At 46.8% G+C, this 20,609-nt stretch overlaps 1 protein-coding gene, 4 non-coding genes and 1 pseudogene across 7 annotated transcripts in view; all 6 read left to right on the top strand.

The window, feature by feature from the left end:
- Window positions 1–3,479: 3,479 nt before the first annotated feature.
- On the top strand, window positions 3,480–3,719 carry LOC128012689 (uncharacterized; annotated as a pseudogene).
- A 3,412-nt stretch (window positions 3,720–7,131) lies between these two features.
- Window positions 7,132–7,316, top strand: LOC128012667 (U2 spliceosomal RNA). Its single transcript, XR_008183168.1, has one exon. It is a non-coding gene; the product is annotated as a U2 spliceosomal RNA (small nuclear RNA).
- Window positions 7,317–7,690: 374 nt separating this feature from the next.
- Window positions 7,691–7,854, top strand: LOC128012417 (U1 spliceosomal RNA). The gene has a single exon (XR_008182940.1). It is a non-coding gene; the product is annotated as a U1 spliceosomal RNA (small nuclear RNA).
- A 1,459-nt stretch (window positions 7,855–9,313) lies between these two features.
- LOC128012609 (U2 spliceosomal RNA) lies at window positions 9,314–9,504 on the top strand. The gene has a single exon (XR_008183132.1). It is a non-coding gene; the product is annotated as a U2 spliceosomal RNA (small nuclear RNA).
- Window positions 9,505–9,878: 374 nt separating this feature from the next.
- On the top strand, window positions 9,879–10,042 carry LOC128012394 (U1 spliceosomal RNA). Its single transcript, XR_008182917.1, has one exon. It is a non-coding gene; the product is annotated as a U1 spliceosomal RNA (small nuclear RNA).
- A 5,209-nt stretch (window positions 10,043–15,251) lies between these two features.
- Window positions 15,252–20,609, top strand: part of LOC128011137 (uncharacterized) — a 50,491-nt gene continuing 45,133 nt past the window's right edge. Inside the window, exons 1-4 of one of the 3 annotated variants that reach the window (XM_052593263.1) lie at window positions 15,253–15,480; window positions 17,036–17,167; window positions 19,325–19,630; window positions 19,728–20,526. In XM_052593263.1, coding sequence (XP_052449223.1) covers window positions 17,046–17,167; window positions 19,325–19,630; window positions 19,728–19,743 — 444 coding nt within the window. In that variant the 5' untranslated portion in view covers window positions 15,253–15,480; window positions 17,036–17,045 and the 3' untranslated portion in view covers window positions 19,744–20,526. Of the gene's footprint in view, window positions 15,481–17,035; window positions 17,168–19,324; window positions 20,527–20,609 lie in introns of those variants that run through there. The other 2 variants (XM_052593261.1, XM_052593262.1) reach the window with 2 other exon arrangements.

The raw sequence follows: 20,609 nt of genomic DNA, 5'->3' as shown, positions 1-20,609 counted from the left end.
TTAAAATCATGAACTCAAATGTCATTGTTTAAAAAAAAAAAAAAACAATGACTGTAACAGTGCGTAAATCAGACCTTTCTGTAACGCTAACGTTAATAAGCTTAGACGAAAATAACGAAATAATTGTGTAGCGGAGTATTTTTTGTACACAGTGCCGCGAACTGTCAATCACTCCTGTGCGCGTGCATCACTGTCCTCCTCGCAGCTGCAGCAACTTGCGCTCTCTCTCTTCATCAAGCTTTAAAACAAAAAGGGGACAAAAAGATCATATTGTCTTTGTGCATAGGCTATAGATTAATTAGATAAATTAATATCTAAATTTGTGCCTTGCCGTCTACGGTATTTTTTTTAGAACTTAGAAAAAAGATGCTGCAGCCAATGAGCAGCCAGCGGGGGCTGCAGGACGACTCAACCTCCGCAGACAGTTTTTAATGTTTATCAGACAATAAATACTCAAGATTTTGCTTTAGTATAACTCACAACGAGTTTCACACACCTTCTCCGGCCACTTTGAGTTGTTGACACTTAACAGTGGGAAAAGCGACACATGCGCTATTCACTTGTGTAACTTAAGGGTGAATGGGTAATGTAGTTTCTGCTCTGGGTGGGATGAATTAGGAAGCTTGCATTGTGAAGGGCGCTCTGAAAAGCGGCAGTGCAGGTAAAAGATTAAAACCTCTATTAAAACAGATGTCCAAATGAGCGTACCGGTACGCTACAAGCACGTTCTGGGCGCACGGAGAGGTGGCGGCAGGGGCGTAGCAACCGGGGGGGACGGGGGGGACACGTCCCCCGCACTTTTAGAAACAGGTGATTCTGACCCCTGCTAAATTTTTTTTTTTTTTTTTTTTTTTTTTTAGAATCCAGCGTGAATATTTCCTGTAGTGTTCTCTGATTTTTTACTTAGATTTGAGTGAAGTAACATTCAGCCAATCACAGAGCGAATCATCTCCTGGGCGCGTCTGCTATGAGCTTCAAATCTCTTGTTGCTCTTCTGAATTTTCGTTCGTTCGTTCACTTTGCTATTAGGCCGTCTGGGATAAAATGCACCCCAGAAAAAAGCAAAGGACGATTACATCCTTTTTTCAAACACACACTGTAAGTATGTTACAGTATGTCGCGATGACACGAATCGCGCGATAAAGTTTTCATGTTATGATTTAACCTATTGAACCCGTATGGACCTCGTCACGTCGCGCCGGATTCAGTGTGTCAAATGCTCTCCTAATTGTCACTTTGGATAAAAGCGTCTGCTAAATAAGACGTAACAATGTTATTGGTTTCTGCTGTCTTTTGTTTGTCTACGTGCTGCTCGGGGAGTAAAATTATCATTTCACAATAAATCATATTTGTTTTGCAACGAATATCTTAAAATACTTTATCAAATTTTATTCTTTTAATTCATAACTGTTACTTTATGTCCTAACTAGTCTGTAGGAAAGGCAGGCTGTGACGTCACTGGCAGAGAGAGGGGGCAGTTGCTCAACCTCTCCAGAATGTGTACAGGTGAGATTTGTATAAAAAAAAGCAGATTGACTATCTTAAGCTGTGGTAGGGAACTTTTGACGCTCTAGCGGTTAATAAACAGAACTGCTTGCGTCTTGCGGAAGAACATCGTAGCCGGAACTACTTCTCTCTGTTTATGTCTATGAAGAATCACAAAGGTACTGGGTTACTCCGCCGCGATACCCCCGAAGCAATCTAAAATAGTCCGAATATAAACACTTATTATAGGTGCACCCTAGTGGTTTTCCAAAAACACGGTTTGGAAAATGGATTCATGGTGTACTTGCTTATTATATAAATTTTTCTACATTTTGAACACAAACAAAGTTACGGACCGCAGCTCTGATTGGTTGTTTTTTACCGGGAGTGATGTATTTCTGCAAATGGCAATAGGACCACTGGGAGGAGCCAGAGGAGCTTGATTTTTTCACAGATCATCTGTCTCATATTTTTCATAAAATGTATGTTTGTATAAAATTACTGTAGATGTAATCTGTATACTCATTTAACACCTGTTTTTGTCCAACTGTAAAAAAAAAAAAAGTTATTGTTCAAATGTAGTGCAACTGAAATATTGTAAATATCATAAAATATCTTTATTTCATAAAAAATAAAAAAAAAATTATAGATGGTCTCCCATTGGTCTCAAAGTCCTGCAGTATTTTTAAATTTTGAGTATGATTTAACAAAAATAGGTTCCTGTAAGCTATCATGTCATGTTCCCAAATTTGAAAAAGTAAAATGCCAATTGGTATTCTATTTAGAATTTATTATGAACATCAGCTTTGGGTCAAATCACCATACAGCTGTCCCCCCCACTTTTAAAATGGCTGCTACGCCCCTGGGTGGCGGTACGCTCAAGAGCTATATTTGGAAGTGGCGGTACTGAGTACCGGTGCGTACTGGCCCACTTAAAGCACTGGCAATGACTATACTTTGGAATTTTTTTGCAGTCCACTTAGAATTCAACATGGAAATCATTTTTGTTTTTTATTGGCATTGATTGTTTTGAAATTCAAATGGTACTTACATGCCTGTGTTTTTATTTCTGTAATAAATATGGCTTTCAAGCCAACAGTTAATTTGCAGGATATTGATGGTTTATTGCAGGTATGTTGTTTACATGAGAAAATCTGTGTTACAAGTTAAACAAAAATTCCAATAAACAATCATATTTTGAATTTAAATAGTTTCTTTGTCTTGAGTTTACATTAATTATTTACATTTTACATTTACATATCCAAAAAGTTTCAGTCTTTTAATTGCGATTAATCGCGATTAATCGCGATTAATTTGAAAAAATTGTGCGATTAATTAGTTAATTTTTTTTAATCGATTGACAGCACTACTTTTTACATTACATTTTCACTATTTTTCAGCTTACGGCGCCACCTACTGGCCTGTCGCCGCGCCCCTTTTCACCTGGCCTCGGACTGAGCCCCTGCACAGGTGTGCCGATTTGGGTGAAGGGATCTCACTCCTTCCCGGAGTTATAGCCATTCGAGCCACCTCGGACACGCCACCTTAGCACGTTTTGAGGTCCCCTCGCCAAGGTGAATGGAAATTTCCTCTTTTTTTGGATGATTATTGACAGTCAGACTCCAGAGAAGCTTTCTGTGCTGATTTGGGTGGGACTGGGCCAAATACCTGGCGCTAGGTTGCAAAAGAAGGTTTTCGACAAAATCCAAAATACCCGAAAATTTCTGTCAGAGCGACGAGCCAATCTGAGACCTGCGTCTCGTTCGGCTCGAGCCAAGGATTCCGATGACATAAGGCACGTGGCTCTGCGACCAACCGTTTGGGAGTTACGAGCGATGCCGTACTTTCCGTCAGGCCGATCGGGACGAGGCCCGGTGACGTTGTAGACAGGGGAGGCTACCACCATCCCCCAGCGTTTTTAGGTCTCCCAAAACTTACCAAAGCCGAGATGGGCATCGCCGTGTCCGGCTTCCTCCCTGCTGCGTCTTAGCAGCATCGCTTCTCGGCCTTTTGGCTAAGATCAAGTGTAGTATCTGTTCTTATCATTTTAATAAAGAATCCTCAGCTCTTGGTGAAGGGTAGCACAGTGGTGAGAGATGGGAGAGCTCTTTTAATAAATCTGTCCTTCTTAGGACATGATTTTAATATTTTAAATATGTATGCTTTTACAGATAAAAATGAAAGGAACGACCTTTTAGAAGACGTGCAGTCCCACCTTTTAGGAAAGATCCCATTTATTTTAGCAGGGGATTTTAATTGCATTTTAAGTAAAAATGATAGAAAAGGGGAGAGAGAGGATTTTAAAATGGATAAAACGTCAATTTTACTACAGAACATTATAAAGGATTTTAAATTGACTGACTGTTTTAGGACCATGCATCCTGGGGAAAAAGGATTCACCTGGTTTAGTGGTGATGGCACTAAAGCCTCCCGTATAGACTATATCTTTACGCGAGACCTTACACCAGTGGATGCTAAACTAATGCCCGTTTTCTTTTCAGACCACGCTATGCTTTCTTGCACCCTTTCTTTTCCCACAGGTGTGACGACAGGTGGAGGGATATGGAAACTGAACTGCTCCCTGCTGGAAGACCCAGAGATCACAACATACTACAGGGAGCAGTACAGCCAATGGCAGACTTTACAAGACTTTTATGATTCACGAGCACAGTGGTGGGAGATGGTAAAGGCAAAGACCAAGACTTTTTTTAGATGGGCAGGGAAAAAGAAAAAATTAAAAGAAAAAAGACGAATGGTGGGACTGCAAAAGAGGCTACAACGTTACTTTTATCTTCTTAGCCAGGGTTTTGATTTTAACGAAGAAATTAAGGAAGTTAAGAAAGACATGTCAGAATTAGCGGAGGTTAAAAGTAGAGGTGTTCTCTTCAGGAGCAAAGAAAGGGAAATAGAGGAAGGCGAGAAATGCAGCAGATACTTTTTTAAGAAAGTTATTGATGGAGGTAGAGCAATATTTAAATTAAGAAATAAAGAAGGAGAAACAATGACAGACACAAAGGATATTTTATCAGTAATATAAAGCTTTTATGAAGAACTCTATGAAGAAAAGGCAAGTGACAACAGCATTTTGAGCGAAATTTTAACAAGCATAGAGAAAACAATAAATGGAAATACCAGTCTGACAAAGGATTTTAACATTTCTGAGATAGACAAAAGTATTCAAAAATTCAAAAAAGGGAAAACTCCTGGAGTTGATGGACTCCCTCTTGAATTTTATTTGACCTTTTGGGACATTTTAAGACAAGACTTACTGGCTGTTTTTAATGACTTTGACAAGATCGACCAGCTCCCTGACAGTTTTAGGATAGGAATAATGACCCTACTACACAAAAAAGATGACAAGACAGATTTAAAAAACTGGCGTCCTATAACCCTTTTAAACTTTGATTGTAAACTTTTTAGTAAACTTTTAACAACACGAATGTCAACAGTTTTAGCAGATCTGATCCACCCGGATCAAGCCTGCGCCGTCCCTGGGAGAAAGATCACAGACAGCCTCGTACTGATAAGAGACGCCATCTGTTATGCGAGAGACAGAAATATTCGGCTGATAGTTTTAAATTTAGACTTTGAAAAAGCATTCGACCGAGTCTCGCACCACTACTTGTTTCAAGTTTTGGAAAAAATGGGGTTTCCCAGGAGGTTCTTAGCTTGGGTGGGATTGCTGTATAAAGACATAACCAGCAAAATCCTAGTTAACGGGAATCTCTCAAAAGCGATAAATATATGCAGCGGCGTCCGTCAGGGCTGTCCGTTATCTCCTCTCCTGTATGTGGCTTGCATCGAACCCCTAGCGCAGGTATTGAGAAGGGATACATGGATCAGTGGACTGACTATACCCGGGACTGGAGGACTGACTGCAAAGACTGTTTTATATATGGATGATGTCAACCTTTTATGTACTGACGTTTTATCAACACAGAGGACTATGGACCTGACAGACTGGTTTGGGAAAGCATCGGGAGCCAGACTGAACCGAGATAAAACACAAGCACAGTTTTACGGTCCCTGGAAACCTAGTGAGCTCGCTGGACTGGACACTACTTTTAAAAGGACAGAGTTAAAATTACTGGGTATTAAGTTTGACAGAGACGGGGGAGGGAGTGGAAATTGGCATGACGTGATGGTTAAAGTGCGGAAAAAACTAGGTTTCTGGGGACTGAGACGTTTGACATTTGAAGGAAAGGTTTTAATCATAAAAGCTGTGATTTTACCCCTGTTTTTATTGCTGTGTTCTGTTTTCTTTCCCCCCAGACTCTTCCTTGTATCTCTGGAACGTGCAATGTTTTATTTTTTATGGGGGTCTAAGTGGGAGCGACTCAAAAGAGCAACCATGAAGAAAGCACCCCAAAATGGAGGAAAAGGAGTGCCAGACCCCTACTTGTTTTTAGGAGCTTTTTATACTGCACTACATATAAAATATGCCCGAACCCCATCCAAACAAGACAAAACAGGAGCCATGACCCGGTTTTGGATGGGGTCCTACTTAAGAACCCAAAATATTGTACAGACAGACTTGACAATGCCAGTTGCCTTTGACCAACCCCCAGCATACACACACATAAAGAACTTTTTAAAGAAATTTAATTTGGAAAAAGAAAGTGTGACTGTTTTAACCAATCATCGCTCTATACTCTCTCTTGTGCAGGAACGGGAACAAGTGTGTCCAGTACGCGGGCTCACTCTAGGTGAAGCCCAAAACGTTTGGCGGAATGTGTCCCACTCAGCTCTTCACAACCGACACCGAGACCTGGCTTGGATGGTTGCCCATGAGATCCTCCCGGTCAGGGCCGTGATGCACTCCCGAGGCATGTCAAAGAACCCCATCTGCCCGCGGTCCGGATGTGGCGCCCCCGAGACCGTGAGGCACGCCTTATGGGAGTGCAGCGCTGTGAGGGACCTGTGGGCGACAGCTGGCCCCCAGCAATTCCCGTACCTACCAGTAGGGGGGGTCCCAGACTACCCAATGGGGAGAGGAGGGGTGAGCCAAAAACATATGCCAGCAAAAACACCCCCTAAGCTATGGATTACCATCCTCTGCATCCAAGACGCCATATGGACCTCCAGAAACCTACTGGTAGGGAAGCGCATGCAGGGGTCCCTGCACGCCACCATCCAGCTAGCCAAATCAAGGCTGCAGGAGTACACCGCATGTCGCCATTCGGATGTGGAGGGTCAGAGCTACACGGGAAAGGTCCCCATAGCCACGAGCCCTGACTGCCCGTAGATGCCCCCAAACACCTGAAGTGGGACAGCGGTGCCTCGGTTTAAGAGGATCTCCTCTGGGCCCAGAAGGGTCAGGCCTCTGGGACTGGTTTTGAGGAACTGAGCTGATGGTTTAATCTTTTTTCTTTAAAGGACATACCCGTTTTTGTACAACAGAAGAGAACGTTTTTAAACCTGTCTTTTGATTTTAATAACACTGTTTTTAATTTTTTTATTTTCTCTAGCACTACAGACACACAACAACAACAAAAAACACACTCAATACAAAATGTTTTTATTTGTGTATTAATTAATTTAAAAATTATCCTGTGCATTAAACAACAACAACAAAAACAACAACCATTGTATAATGTGTTTTAACAAAACAAATGTGTGCATGTAACCAAAATGTATTGTGACAATAAAATTTTTCAAAAAAAAAAAAAAAAAAAAAATCTGTTCTTATCAGTTTAATATCTGATACGTCCCCCATCCGGGGACTACATATTAAATGGATTTTTAGATCACGGAGCTGGAGCCGGGGCTTGCTCCGTCCACTCCATGCATCGGCCTGGTATTGCAGTGTCTCCAGGAACGGTGTGCTTTCCCTTTTTGGGGATTGCCGTTTATTGTGTCGAATAGCAGAACAAGGAATGAGAGCTGCCATTGCAGATGCTGTGGTTTATTGCAAACTTTTTTCCTGATGTGTCCTCCTGGGGTCTTGGACTCTTCCACTAACGATGCACCCACCTGAGGTCTTGAAGTCTTTCACAGACGAGGTGGTGCATCGAATCAGGTGTGTTTGTTTAAAGAGAGTCATCTAAAACTGGCGTTGGGAAGCACCGGCCCATGAGCTTGGCAGTTTCCAGGCCAGTAACGGAAGGCACCCGTCCTTCCTTTCCTGGAGCGGGGGCGGAGGGCTAACCGTTGGTGAGGATGGTAGAGATGCAAATCAGACCTCTGGCTGACCGCCTGGGCCTTCATACTTACCTGGCAGGGGAGACACCATGATCAAGAAGGCGGTTCACCCAGGGCGAGGCTTGTCCATTGCACTCCGGCCATGCTGACCCCTGCGAATTCCCCAAATGCGGGAATCTCGACTGCATAAGTTATGGTAGTGGGGGACTGCGTTCGCGCTCTCCCCTGAAATTGTTGGTGAAACAAAGCAGAAGAGGTTTTTACAGTTTTTTATTTATTTCCGTTTCAGAATGGGGAGTTCTGTCACATGCGAGATACGTGTTGTGCGCCTGTGAAACAAAGTCACTTACGCTCTTGAAAAATCAGACCCTGGTGGGTAGTTTAGTTCGAACATAGCGCAGACCTTACTTTGAAAGTAGATTGGACTGACTGCAGCCTAGCTGTATCTGTCTCCATGTTGTTTGTTTGTCCTTTTTTTCGATTCGTATTAATTTTGTTGTCGCTTACAGCGCCACCTAGTGGCCTGTCGCCGCGCCCTTTTTCACCTGGCCTCGGACTGAGCCCCTGCACAGGTGTGCCGATTTGGGTGAAGGGATCTCACTCCTTCCCGGAGTTATAGCCATTCGAGCCACCTCGGACACGCCACCTTAGCACGTTTTGAGGTCCCCTCGCCAAGGTGAATGGAAATTTCCTCTTTTTTTGGATGATTATTGACAGTCAGACTCCAGAGAAGCTTTCTGTGCTGATTTGGGTGGGACTGGGCCAAATACCTGGCGCTAGGTTGCAAAAGAAGGTTTTCGACAAAATCCAAAATACCCGAAAATTTCGTCAGAGCGACGAGCCAATCTGAGACCTGCGTCTCGTTCGGCTCGAGCCAAGGATTCCGATGACATAAGGCACGTGGCTCTGCGACCAACCGTTTGGGAGTTACGAGCGATGCCGTACTTTCCGTCGCTGCAGTTCCACCGTCAGGCCGATCGGGACAAGGCCCGGTGACGTTGCAGACAGGGGAGGGTACTACGATCCCGCAGTGTTTCGGGTGTTTTCATCTTTGTTTGATTGTCTTTTTACATTACATTTTCCCTATTTTTCAGCTTACGGCGCCACCTACTGGCCTGTCGCCACGCCCCTTTTCACCTGGCCTCGGACTGAGCCCCTGCACAGGTGTGCCGATTTGGGTGAAGGGATCTCACTCCTTCCCGGAGTTATAGCCATTCGAGCCACCTCGGACACGCCACCTTAGCACGTTTTGAGGTCCCCTCGCCAAGGTGAATGGAAATTTCCTCTTTTTTTGGATGATTATTGACAGTCAGACTCCAGAGAAGCTTTCTGTGCTGATTTGGGTGGGACTGGGCCAAATACCTGGCGCTAGGTTGCAAAAGAAGGTTTTCGACAAAATCCAAAATACCCGAAAATTTCGTCAGAGCGACGAGCCAATCTGAGACCTGCGTCTCGTTCGGCTCGAGCCAAGGATTCCGATGACATAAGGCACGTGGCTCTGCGACCAACCGTTTGGGAGTTACGAGCGATGCCGTACTTTCCGTCAGGCCGATCGGGACGAGGCCCGGTGACGTTGTAGACAGGGGAGGCTACCACCATCCCCCAGCGTTTTTAGGTCTCCCAAAACTTACCAAAGCCGAGATGGGCATCGCCGTGTCCGGCTTCCTCCCTGCTGCGTCTTAGCAGCATCGCTTCTCGGCCTTTTGGCTAAGATCAAGTGTAGTATCTGTTCTTATCAGTTTAATATCTGATACGTCCCCCATCCGGGGACTACATATTAAATGGATTTTTAGATCACGGAGCTGGAGCCGGGGCTTGCTCCGTCCACTCCATGCATCGGCCTGGTATTGCAGTGTCTCCAGGAACGGTGTGCTTTCCCTTTTTGGGGATTGCCATTTATTGTGTCGAATAGCAGAACAAGGAATGAGAGCTGCCATTGCAGATGCTGTGGTTTATTGCAAACTTTTTTCCTGATGTGTCCTCCTGGGGTCTTGGACTCTTCCACTAACGATGCACCCACCTGAGGTCTTGAAGTCTTTCACAGACGAGGTGGTGCATCGAATCAGGTGTGTTTGTTTAAAGAGAGTCATCTAAAACTGGCGTTGGGAAGCACCGGCCCATGAGCTTGGCAGTTTCCAGGCCAGTAACGGAAGGCACCCGTCCTTCCTTTCCTGGAGCGGGGGCGGAGGGCTAACCGTTGGTGAGGATGGTAGAGATGCAAATCAGACCTCTGGCTGACCGCCTGGGCCTTCATACTTACCTGGCAGGGGAGACACCATGATCAAGAAGGCGGTTCACCCAGGGCGAGGCTTGTCCATTGCACTCCGGCCATGCTGACCCCTGCGAATTCCCCAAATGCGGGAATCTCGACTGCATAATTTATGGTAGTGGGGGACTGCGTTCGCGCTCTCCCCTGAAATTGTTGGTGAAACAAAGCAGAAGAGGTTTTTACAGTTTTTTATTTATTTCCATTTCAGAATGGGGAGTTCTGTCACATGCGAGATACGTGTTGTGCGCCTGTGAAACAAAGTCACTTACGCTCTTGAAAAATCAGACCCTGGTGGGTAGTTTAGTTCGAACATAGCGCAGACCTTACTTTGAAAGTAGATTGGACTGACTGCAGCCTAGCTGTATCTGTCTCCATGTTGTTTGTTTGTCCTTTTTTTCGATTCGTATTAATTTTGTTGTCGCTTACAGCGCCACCTAGTGGCCTGTCGCCGCGCCCTTTTTCACCTGGCCTCGGACTGAGCCCCTGCACAGGTGTGCCGATTTGGGTGAAGGGATCTCACTCCTTCCCGGAGTTATAGCCATTCGAGCCACCTCGGACACGCCACCTTAGCACGTTTTGAGGTCCCCTCGCCAAGGTGAATGGAAATTTCCTCTTTTTTTGGATGATTATTGACAGTCAGACTCCAGAGAAGCTTTCTGTGCTGATTTGGGTGGGACTGGGCCAAATACCTGGCGCTAGGTTGCAAAAGAAGGTTTTCGACAAAATCCAAAATACCCGAAAATTTCGTCAGAGCGACGAGCCAATCTGAGACCTGCGTCTCGTTCGGCTCGAGCCAAGGATTCCGATGACATAAGGCACGTGGCTCTGCGACCAACCGTTTGGGAGTTACGAGCGATGCCGTACTTTCCGTCGCTGCAGTTCCACCGTCAGGCCGATCGGGACAAGGCCCGGTGACGTTGCAGACAGGGGAGGGTACTACGATCCCGCAGTGTTTCGGGTGTTTTCATCTTTGTTTGATTGTCTTTTTACATTACATTTTCCCTATTTTTCAGCTTACGGCGCCACCTACTGGCCTGTCGCCACGCCCCTTTTCGAGCCACCTCGGACACGCCACCTTAGCACGTTTTGAGGTCCCCTCGCCAAGGTGAATGGAAATTTCCTCTTTTTTTGGATGATTATTGACAGTCAGACTCCAGAGAAGCTTTCTGTGCTGATTTGGGTGGGACTGGGCCAAATACCTGGCGCTAGGTTGCAAAAGAAGGTTTTCGACAAAATCCAAAATACCCGAAAATTTCGTCAGAGCGACGAGCCAATCTGAGACCTGCGTCTCGTTCGGCTCGAGCCAAGGATTCCGATGACATAAGGCACGTGGCTCTGCGACCAACCGTTTGGGAGTTACGAGCGATGCCGTACTTTCCGTCGCTGCAGTTCCACCGTCAGGCCGATCGGGACAAGGCCCGGTGACGTTGCAGACAGGGGAGGGTACTACGATCCCGCAGTGTTTCGGGTGTTTTCATCTTTGTTTGATTGTCTTTTTACATTACATTTTCCCTATTTTTCAGCTTACGGCGCCACCTACTGGCCTGTCGCCACGCCCCTTTTCGAGCCACCTCGGACACGCCACCTTAGCACGTTTTGAGGTCCCCTCGCCAAGGTGAATGGAAATTTCCTCTTTTTTTGGATGATTATTGACAGTCAGACTCCAGAGAAGCTTTCTGTGCTGATTTGGGTGGGACTGGGCCAAATACCTGGCGCTAGGTTGCAAAAGAAGGTTTTCGACAAAATCCAAAATACCCGAAAATTTCGTCAGAGCGACGAGCCAATCTGAGACCTGCGTCTCGTTCGGCTCGAGCCAAGGATTCCGATGACATAAGGCACGTGGCTCTGCGACCAACCGTTTGGGAGTTACGAGCGATGCCGTACTTTCCGTCGCTGCAGTTCCACCGTCAGGCCGATCGGGACAAGGCCCGGTGACGTTGCAGACAGGGGAGGGTACTACGATCCCGCAGTGTTTCGGGTGTTTTCATCTTTGTTTGATTGTCTTTTTACATTACATTTTCCCTATTTTTCAGCTTACGGCGCCACCTACTGGCCTGTCGCCACGCCCCTTTTCACCTGGCCTCGGACTGAGCCCCTGCACAGGTGTGCCGATTTGGGTGAAGGGATCTCACTCCTTCCCGGAGTTATAGCCATTCGAGCCACCTCGGACACGCCACCTTAGCACGTTTTGAGGTCCCCTCGCCAAGGTGAATGGAAATTTCCTCTTTTTTTGGATGATTATTGACAGTCAGACTCCAGAGAAGCTTTCTGTGCTGATTTGGGTGGGACTGGGCCAAATACCTGGCGCTAGGTTGCAAAAGAAGGTTTTCGACAAAATCCAAAATACCCGAAAATTTCGTCAGAGCGACGAGCCAATCTGAGACCTGCGTCTCGTTCGGCTCGAGCCAAGGATTCCGATGACATAAGGCACGTGGCTCTGCGACCAACCGTTTGGGAGTTACGAGCGATGCCGTACTTTCCGTCGCTGCAGTTCCACCGTCAGGCCGATCGGGACAAGGCCCGGTGACGTTGCAGACAGGGGAGGGTACTACGATCCCGCAGTGTTTCGGGTGTTTTCATCTTTGTTTGATTGTCTTTTTACATTACATTTTCCCTATTTTTCAGCTTACGGCGCCACCTACTGGCCTGTCGCCACGCCCCTTTTCGAGCCACCTCGGACACGCCACCTTAGCACGTTTTGAGGTCCCCTCGCCAAGGTGAATGGAAATTTCCTCTTTTTTTGGATGATTATTGACAGTCAGACTCCAGAGAAGCTTTCTGTGCTGATTTGGGTGGGACTGGGCCAAATACCTGGCGCTAGGTTGCAAAAGAAGGTTTTCGACAAAATCCAAAATACCCGAAAATTTCGTCAGAGCGACGAGCCAATCTGAGACCTGCGTCTCGTTCGGCTCGAGCCAAGGATTCCGATGACATAAGGCACGTGGCTCTGCGACCAACCGTTTGGGAGTTACGAGCGATGCCGTACTTTCCGTCGCTGCAGTTCCACCGTCAGGCCGATCGGGACAAGGCCCGGTGACGTTGCAGACAGGGGAGGGTACTACGATCCCGCAGTGTTTCGGGTGTTTTCATCTTTGTTTGATTGTCTTTTTACATTACATTTTCCCTATTTTTCAGCTTACGGCGCCACCTACTGGCCTGTCGCCACGCCCCTTTTCACCTGGCCTCGGACTGAGCCCCTGCACAGGTGTGCCGATTTGGGTGAAGGGATCTCACTCCTTCCCGGAGTTATAGCCATTCGAGCCACCTCGGACACGCCACCTTAGCACGTTTTGAGGTCCCCTCGCCAAGGTGAATGGAAATTTCCTCTTTTTTTGGATGATTATTGACAGTCAGACTCCAGAGAAGCTTTCTGTGCTGATTTGGGTGGGACTGGGCCAAATACCTGGCGCTAGGTTGCAAAAGAAGGTTTTCGACAAAATCCAAAATACCCGAAAATTTCGTCAGAGCGACGAGCCAATCTGAGACCTGCGTCTCGTTCGGCTCGAGCCAAGGATTCCGATGACATAAGGCACGTGGCTCTGCGACCAACCGTTTGGGAGTTACGAGCGATGCCGTACTTTCCGTCGCTGCAGTTCCACCGTCAGGCCGATCGGGACAAGGCCCGGTGACGTTGCAGACAGGGGAGGGTACTACGATCCCGCAGTGTTTCGGGTGTTTTCATCTTTGTTTGATTGTCTTTTTACATTACATTTTCCCTATTTTTCAGCTTACGGCGCCACCTACTGGCCTGTCGCCACGCCCCTTTTCACCTGGCCTCGGACTGAGCCCCTGCACAGGTGTGCCGATTTGGGTGAAGGGATCTCACTCCTTCCCGGAGTTATAGCCATTCGAGCCACCTCGGACACGCCACCTTAGCACGTTTTGAGGTCCCCTCGCCAAGGTGAATGGAAATTTCCTCTTTTTTTGGATGATTATTGACAGTCAGACTCCAGAGAAGCTTTCTGTGCTGATTTGGGTGGGACTGGGCCAAATACCTGGCGCTAGGTTGCAAAAGAAGGTTTTCGACAAAATCCAAAATACCCGAAAATTTCGTCAGAGCGACGAGCCAATCTGAGACCTGCGTCTCGTTCGGCTCGAGCCAAGGATTCCGATGACATAAGGCACGTGGCTCTGCGACCAACCGTTTGGGAGTTACGAGCGATGCCGTACTTTCCGTCGCTGCAGTTCCACCGTCAGGCCGATCGGGACAAGGCCCGGTGACGTTGCAGACAGGGGAGGGTACTACGATCCCGCAGTGTTTCGGGTGTTTTCATCTTTGTTTGATTGTCTTTTTACATTACATTTTCCCTATTTTTCAGCTTACGGCGCCACCTACTGGCCTGTCGCCACGCCCCTTTTCGAGCCACCTCGGACACGCCACCTTAGCACGTTTTGAGGTCCCCTCGCCAAGGTGAATGGAAATTTCCTCTTTTTTTGGATGATTATTGACAGTCAGACTCCAGAGAAGCTTTCTGTGCTGATTTGGGTGGGACTGGGCCAAATACCTGGCGCTAGGTTGCAAAAGAAGGTTTTCGACAAAATCCAAAATACCCGAAAATTTCGTCAGAGCGACGAGCCAATCTGAGACCTGCGTCTCGTTCGGCTCGAGCCAAGGATTCCGATGACATAAGGCACGTGGCTCTGCGACCAACCGTTTGGGAGTTACGAGCGATGCCGTACTTTCCGTCGCTGCAGTTCCACCGTCAGGCCGATCGGGACAAGGCCCGGTGACGTTGCAGACAGGGGAGGGTACTACGATCCCGCAGTGTTTCGGGTGTTTTCATCTTTGTTTGATTGTCTTTTTACATTACATTTTCCCTATTTTTCAGCTTACGGCGCCACCTACTGGCCTGTCGCCACGCCCCTTTTCACCTGGCCTCGGACTGAGCCCCTGCACAGGTGTGCCGATTTGGGTGAAGGGATCTCACTCCTTCCCGGAGTTATAGCCATTCGAGCCACCTCGGACACGCCACCTTAGCACGTTTTGAGGTCCCCTCGCCAAGGTGAATGGAAATTTCCTCTTTTTTTGGATGATTATTGACAGTCAGACTCCAGAGAAGCTTTCTGTGCTGATTTGGGTGGGACTGGGCCAAATACCTGGCGCTAGGTTGCAAAAGAAGGTTTTCGACAAAATCCAAAATACCCGAAAATTTCGTCAGAGCGACGAGCCAATCTGAGACCTGCGTCTCGTTCGGCTCGAGCCAAGGATTCCGATGACATAAGGCACGTGGCTCTGCGACCAACCGTTTGGGAGTTACGAGCGATGCCGTACTTTCCGTCAGGCCGATCGGGACGAGGCCCGGTGACGTTGTAGACAGGGGAGGCTACCACCATCCCCCAGCGTTTTTAGGTCTCCCAAAACTTACCAAAGCCGAGATGGGCATCGCCGTGTCCGGCTTCCTCCCTGCTGCGTCTTAGCAGCATCGCTTCTCGGCCTTTTGGCTAAGATCAAGTATCTTGTCGGACGGTTGAGACTGCGATCGCCTCTTGGAGGTTTCCTGACTCGAGATCCCTTCATATCTTGAGTCACACAACTTCGGGAGGTATATTGAACTCTGCTGCTTCGGGCTCCAACAAGTTTTAAGGTAAGGTCTTCTAATTATTTATTTTGTTATTTATTGTTGTATTTATTGTTGTTTTAAGTTTTTAGGCTGTTGGTGCCTCTATCATGTCGGCTGCCCGTGCCGGCGTGCGGAGGCACCACAGCGTGCGTTTTTTATTCAGGCAGGGTGAGGGGAAGCTCCTGGGAATGTCCCGTATGGACTTTTCCAGGAAGCTGATCCAAAAGACCTTAGCTTTTAAATGTGACGACCTGAATTGTTTGATGACTCTGCCCTTGAACAAAGGATTTGATGTTAGTTTTAAAACCGCTTCCCTACTTAGTGACTTTTGGCAAAGGTTTGAATCAGTTAAAGCCCAGTTCTCCATGTTCACTGTTGAGAAACTTTCTGATAACACACTTAAAACTGTGATTGTCAGGATGTTCAATGAAACCGTGACTGGAGATGATATTTGTGTTTGGTTGGGTAGATTTTGCACTGTTCGAGGCCAGCCTGTCAAAGTGTTAGATGAAGATGGCATTTGGACATGCTCCTGGCGAATTCCCATTAAACAATGGGAAGACGCTGGGGGCTACCAGGGCCTGAAACATCTGCCTTCCATGATTGTGCTCGGAGAGAACAGAGGCTACATACATTATCAAGGAATGCCCAAACTCTGCAGAAAGTGTGCAAGGTTTGGTCATCTAGCTGAAGCATGCCAAGAGTTAATCTGTGGGAAGTGTAGAGAAATTGGTCACAGTTTTGATGACTGTACCAATGGCAGACGGTGCAATCTTTGTGGAGAAACAAACCATCTCTACAGAGACTGCCCTAAAAGTTTTGCCAACAAGCTAAAAATGGCCGCCCCACATGGGCAACAAACAAAGGAACAAAGGAGAGAGGAGGCGGTCCCTGAGGTTTTGGCGGGAATTTCAAATTCCCAGCCGGCCTCAGGGATTGGGCAGGAAGGAGGAAGTGGGGCGGCCACAGGGGCGGAGGCAACGGAACAGGAAGTGGGAATGGAAGGAGAGGAAAGTGAGGAAGAGTCACTGGTAACAGTTTCGGATGGGGTGGAAGAATCCACCGGGAGTGAGACACAGTGTTCACTCCCTAATGCTCAGGTGCAAAAAAGACCTGCGGGGTCTCCTCTGATTGTAATGGAGGAGAAAAAATCTAGGGCAGCATATAAGCTCGATAGTTCCGACTCGGTAGATCTGGAGCGCATGTGGCCCCTAGAGTCCCCAAATGAGGTTTCCTTTTTGCACATTAAGCTAACAGCATCATCGCCAAAGGAGCCACAAGAGGTTCCCTCTGTGGCCTCTGAAGCGACAGGCATTTGCCCTCCTGACCTCAGCTCATCTGGGGAAAAGGAAAGACAAATGCTACAAGATGTAACATGATTTTAATCATATTTTTGTTGTCTTCTGTTTTAAATGCCTCATACCTTTTTAACCCTACTGCTCATGGCCCTCACCATCTCTACTATCAATGTCAGAAGTGTGAGGTCCACCATTAGAGCACAGAGTATTTTGTCCCTTTTAAAATCTTTTAAGTCAGATTTGTTTTTATTACAAGAGTGTTCTCTGCCCTTTTTAACTAGGTACACAAAAATGGAAGAGCTATGGTCCGCAGGAGCCTCCATATGGAGCGGATCAAATTTTAACAAAAACGACGGAGTTGCGGTTTTAATTAATAATCCTAACATCCTGGTGAAGGGCAGCACTGTGGTGAGGCAAGGCCGGGCACTTTTAGTAAATCTGACCTTTTTAGACAGGGATTTTAATGTTCTTAATGTATATGGTTTTACGGAAAAGAACGAAAGATATGAGCTTTTAGAAGACTTGCAACCCCACATGCTAGGTAGGGCTCCCCTAATGGTAGCAGGGGATTTTAATTGTGTTTTATCTAAAACAGACAGGAAAAGGGTAGGGGAGGATTTCAGAGTGGACAAAACGTCGGTTTTATTGCAGGGTTTAGTCAGAGATTTTAATTTAGTCGACTGTTTTAAAATTTTGCATCAAAGAGAGGAGGGCTTCACCTGGTTCAGTGGTGATGGTACCAAAGCCTCTCGAATCGACTACGTGTTTACAAGGGACTGCCCGCCAACCGATGCTACATTAACCCCCCTTTTTTTCTCTGATCACCTGATGCTGTCTTGCACCCTTTCACTGCCCATGGGTGTGACGGTAGGGGGAGGGCTGTGGAAGCTGAACTGTTCCCTGTTGGAAGACAAGAATGTAATTTTAGAATATAGGGAACAGTTCAGCCAATGGCAGACCCTCCAAGACTTTTATGATACACGTGCACAGTGGTGGGAGATGGTAAAGGACCGGACGAGACAGTTTTTTAGAAAGATAGGGAAAGAAAAGAAGAGTAGGGAAAAGAAATGCATGTTGGGGTTGCAAAAAAGACTACAAAGGTATTTTAATCTTTTAAATAATGGTTTTGATTTTAACAATGAAATCCAGGATGTAAAAAAGGAAATGTCAGTTTTAGCCAATATAGAAAGTAAAGGGGTCCTTTTAAGAAGCAAAGAGAGAGAAATTGAAGAAGGGGAAAAGTGTACCAGATATTTTTTTAAGAAAATAATAACAAGGGGTGGGGGGTTAACCAGGGTTAAAACAGGGGATAGGGAGGTTAACACAACAAAAGAGATTTTAGAGGATGTGGAAAAATTTTATGGGGCTTTATATAGTTTTAAAAAGGTACACTCAGACACCGTAAAAGAAGTTTTAAATTTTGTTGAGAAAAGGGTCGACTGTCAAAATGAGATTTTAGCCCAAGATTTGAACATTTTAGAAACCCAAAAAGCTCTTGGAGGTTTTAAAAGGGGGAAGTCCCCAGGAGTGGATGGACTTCCCCTGGAGTTTTATCTAACATTTTGGGACATTTTAGGACAAGAGCTTTTGACAGTTTTTAAAGAGTTTGAGACCCTCGACAGACTTCCAGACAGTTTTAGAATAGGGATAGTTTCTTTACTTCACAAAAAAGGTGACCGGACTGACTTAAAAAACTGGAGACCCATAACACTTTTAAATTTCGATTATAAACTTTTTAGCAAAGTTTTAGCAACACGCATGTCAACTGTTTTAGAGGACGTGATTCACCCAGATCAAGCTTGTTCTGTGCCCGGAAGAAAGATAACAGACAACCTAGTGCTGATTAGAGACGCCATCTGTTACGCGAGAGACAGAAATATTCGGCTAGTAGTCCTAAATTTAGATTTTGAAAAAGCATTTGATCGAGTCTCGCACCAGTACCTCTTCCAGGTTCTGGAGAAAATGGGGTTTCCAAAGAGGTTTATAGCCTGGGTGGGACTGCTGTACAAGGGAATAGTCAGCAAAATTCTAATAAATGGGCATCTTTCCAAAGCTGTGAACATACACAGTGGTGTCCGTCAGGGATGTCCTTTATCTCCTCTTCTGTATGTGGCTTGCATCGAGCCACTGGCACAGATCTTGAGAAGGGACAAATGGATCAAAGGACTGGACGTTCCTGGGACGGGGGGACTGACGGCAACCTGTGTTTTATATATGGACGACGTAACTCTTTTAGCCACAGACGTTTTATCAATACGAAGAGCACTGGACTTGACTGACTGGTACGGTCGGGCCTCGGGCGCCAAACTCAATAGAAACAAGTCCGAGGCCCAGCTCTTCGGGCCGTGGGGAGACGTGGACACAGGAGGACTTGATTTGGTTTTTAAAGACAACGATTTTAAGATTTTAGGCGTTAAATTTGATAAAGACGGGGGTGGACGGGAAAACTGGACTGACTTGTTAGGGAAAGTTAGGAAAAGACTGGGGTTTTGGGGACTAAGACAGATGACGATGGAAGGCAAGGTTTTAATTTTTAAATCTGTGATTTTACTTGTCTGTTCTGTTTTTAGCCCCCCTCGGTGGTTCCTGGGGAAACTGGAGAGGGCGGTGTTTTACTTCCTGTGGGGGTCCAAGTGGGAGCGCCTGAAGAGGGAGACCATCAAGAAAAGGCCGGAGAACGGTGGAAAAGGCCTCCCAGACCCCCACCTGTTTTTAGGCAGCCGCTTCACCGCCCTGCACATTAGTTATGCCACGACCCCATCCAAAGAAAACAAGACGGCTGCAATGGCGCGATTTTGGATGGGGTCTTACCTACGAACACTGAAAATTTTACCAGTGGACTTGAAAACCCCAGTGTCTTTTAACTTGCCCAAAGAGTACAGTTTTATAAAAAAGTTTTTAAAGAAATACCTTTTAGAGAGTGAAGATGTCACCATTTTAACTCAACACAAGTCTCTCATCTCTGTTGTGCAGGACCGGGAACCGGTGAGTCCAGTTCCGGGCCTCACACCAAGTGAGGCCAAACAGGTTTGGCGGAACGCGGCTCACCCCGCTCTCCAGAACAGGCACAAGGACTTATCGTGGATGGTGGCTCATGAGATCCTCCCGGTCAGGGCGGTTATGCACTCCAGAGGCATGGCCAAAAACCCCATCTGCCCGCGGTCCGGCTGCAATTCCCCGGAGACCGTCCACCACCTGCTCTGGGAGTGCAGCACTGCGCGGGACCTGTGGGCCAAGACCGGCCCCCTGTATTTCCCGTGCCTACCAGTGGGTGGGGCCCAGTTCGGGTACCAGCTCGCCATCCTTGGGGTGGGCCGGGGCTTGAAGGACTTGACGGCACAGAAATTTACCTCGCTCTGGCTCACCCTCAACGTCATCAAGGATGCCATCTGGGCCACCAGAAACCTGCTGGTGGGGAAGCGCGTTACGGTAACCCTCCATGCATGCGAGCTAAAGGTAACATCAATGCTGCAGGGGTACCGGACGACGATATTCGGACGGGGGGGCCGGGGTCGCACGGAGAGGGTCCCGGCAGGCACCGACCCTGGCCGCCCGTAGATGCACCCTCACCACTCTGGCTACGGGAACAGCGGGCCAGCGGGCCGGAGGAGAGGGGATCTCCGCTGAGTCCATAAAGTAGCATCTCATGTCCCTGTTCTGGAGAGTGGGGTGATGACCCACTTGATAAGGACTCACCCCCGGTCTTGCACAACAGATGATTTTTAATTGGTGTTTTTTATTGTTTTATCATGAAATAGGTTTTATTAACATATATATATATATATACGAGGCTTGTTTGCTTTTTTAAAATTTGTATTTTACTTTTGGAACTGACCGTACCTTTTAAACACACCT

Source organism: Carassius gibelio, chromosome B23 (genome assembly GCF_023724105.1).
Source record: "Carassius gibelio isolate Cgi1373 ecotype wild population from Czech Republic chromosome B23, carGib1.2-hapl.c, whole genome shotgun sequence".
Lineage (NCBI taxonomy): Eukaryota > Metazoa > Chordata > Actinopteri > Cypriniformes > Cyprinidae > Carassius > Carassius gibelio.
Note: the sequence above shows the minus strand (reverse complement) of the source record. Positions and strands in the feature narration are given on the sequence as shown.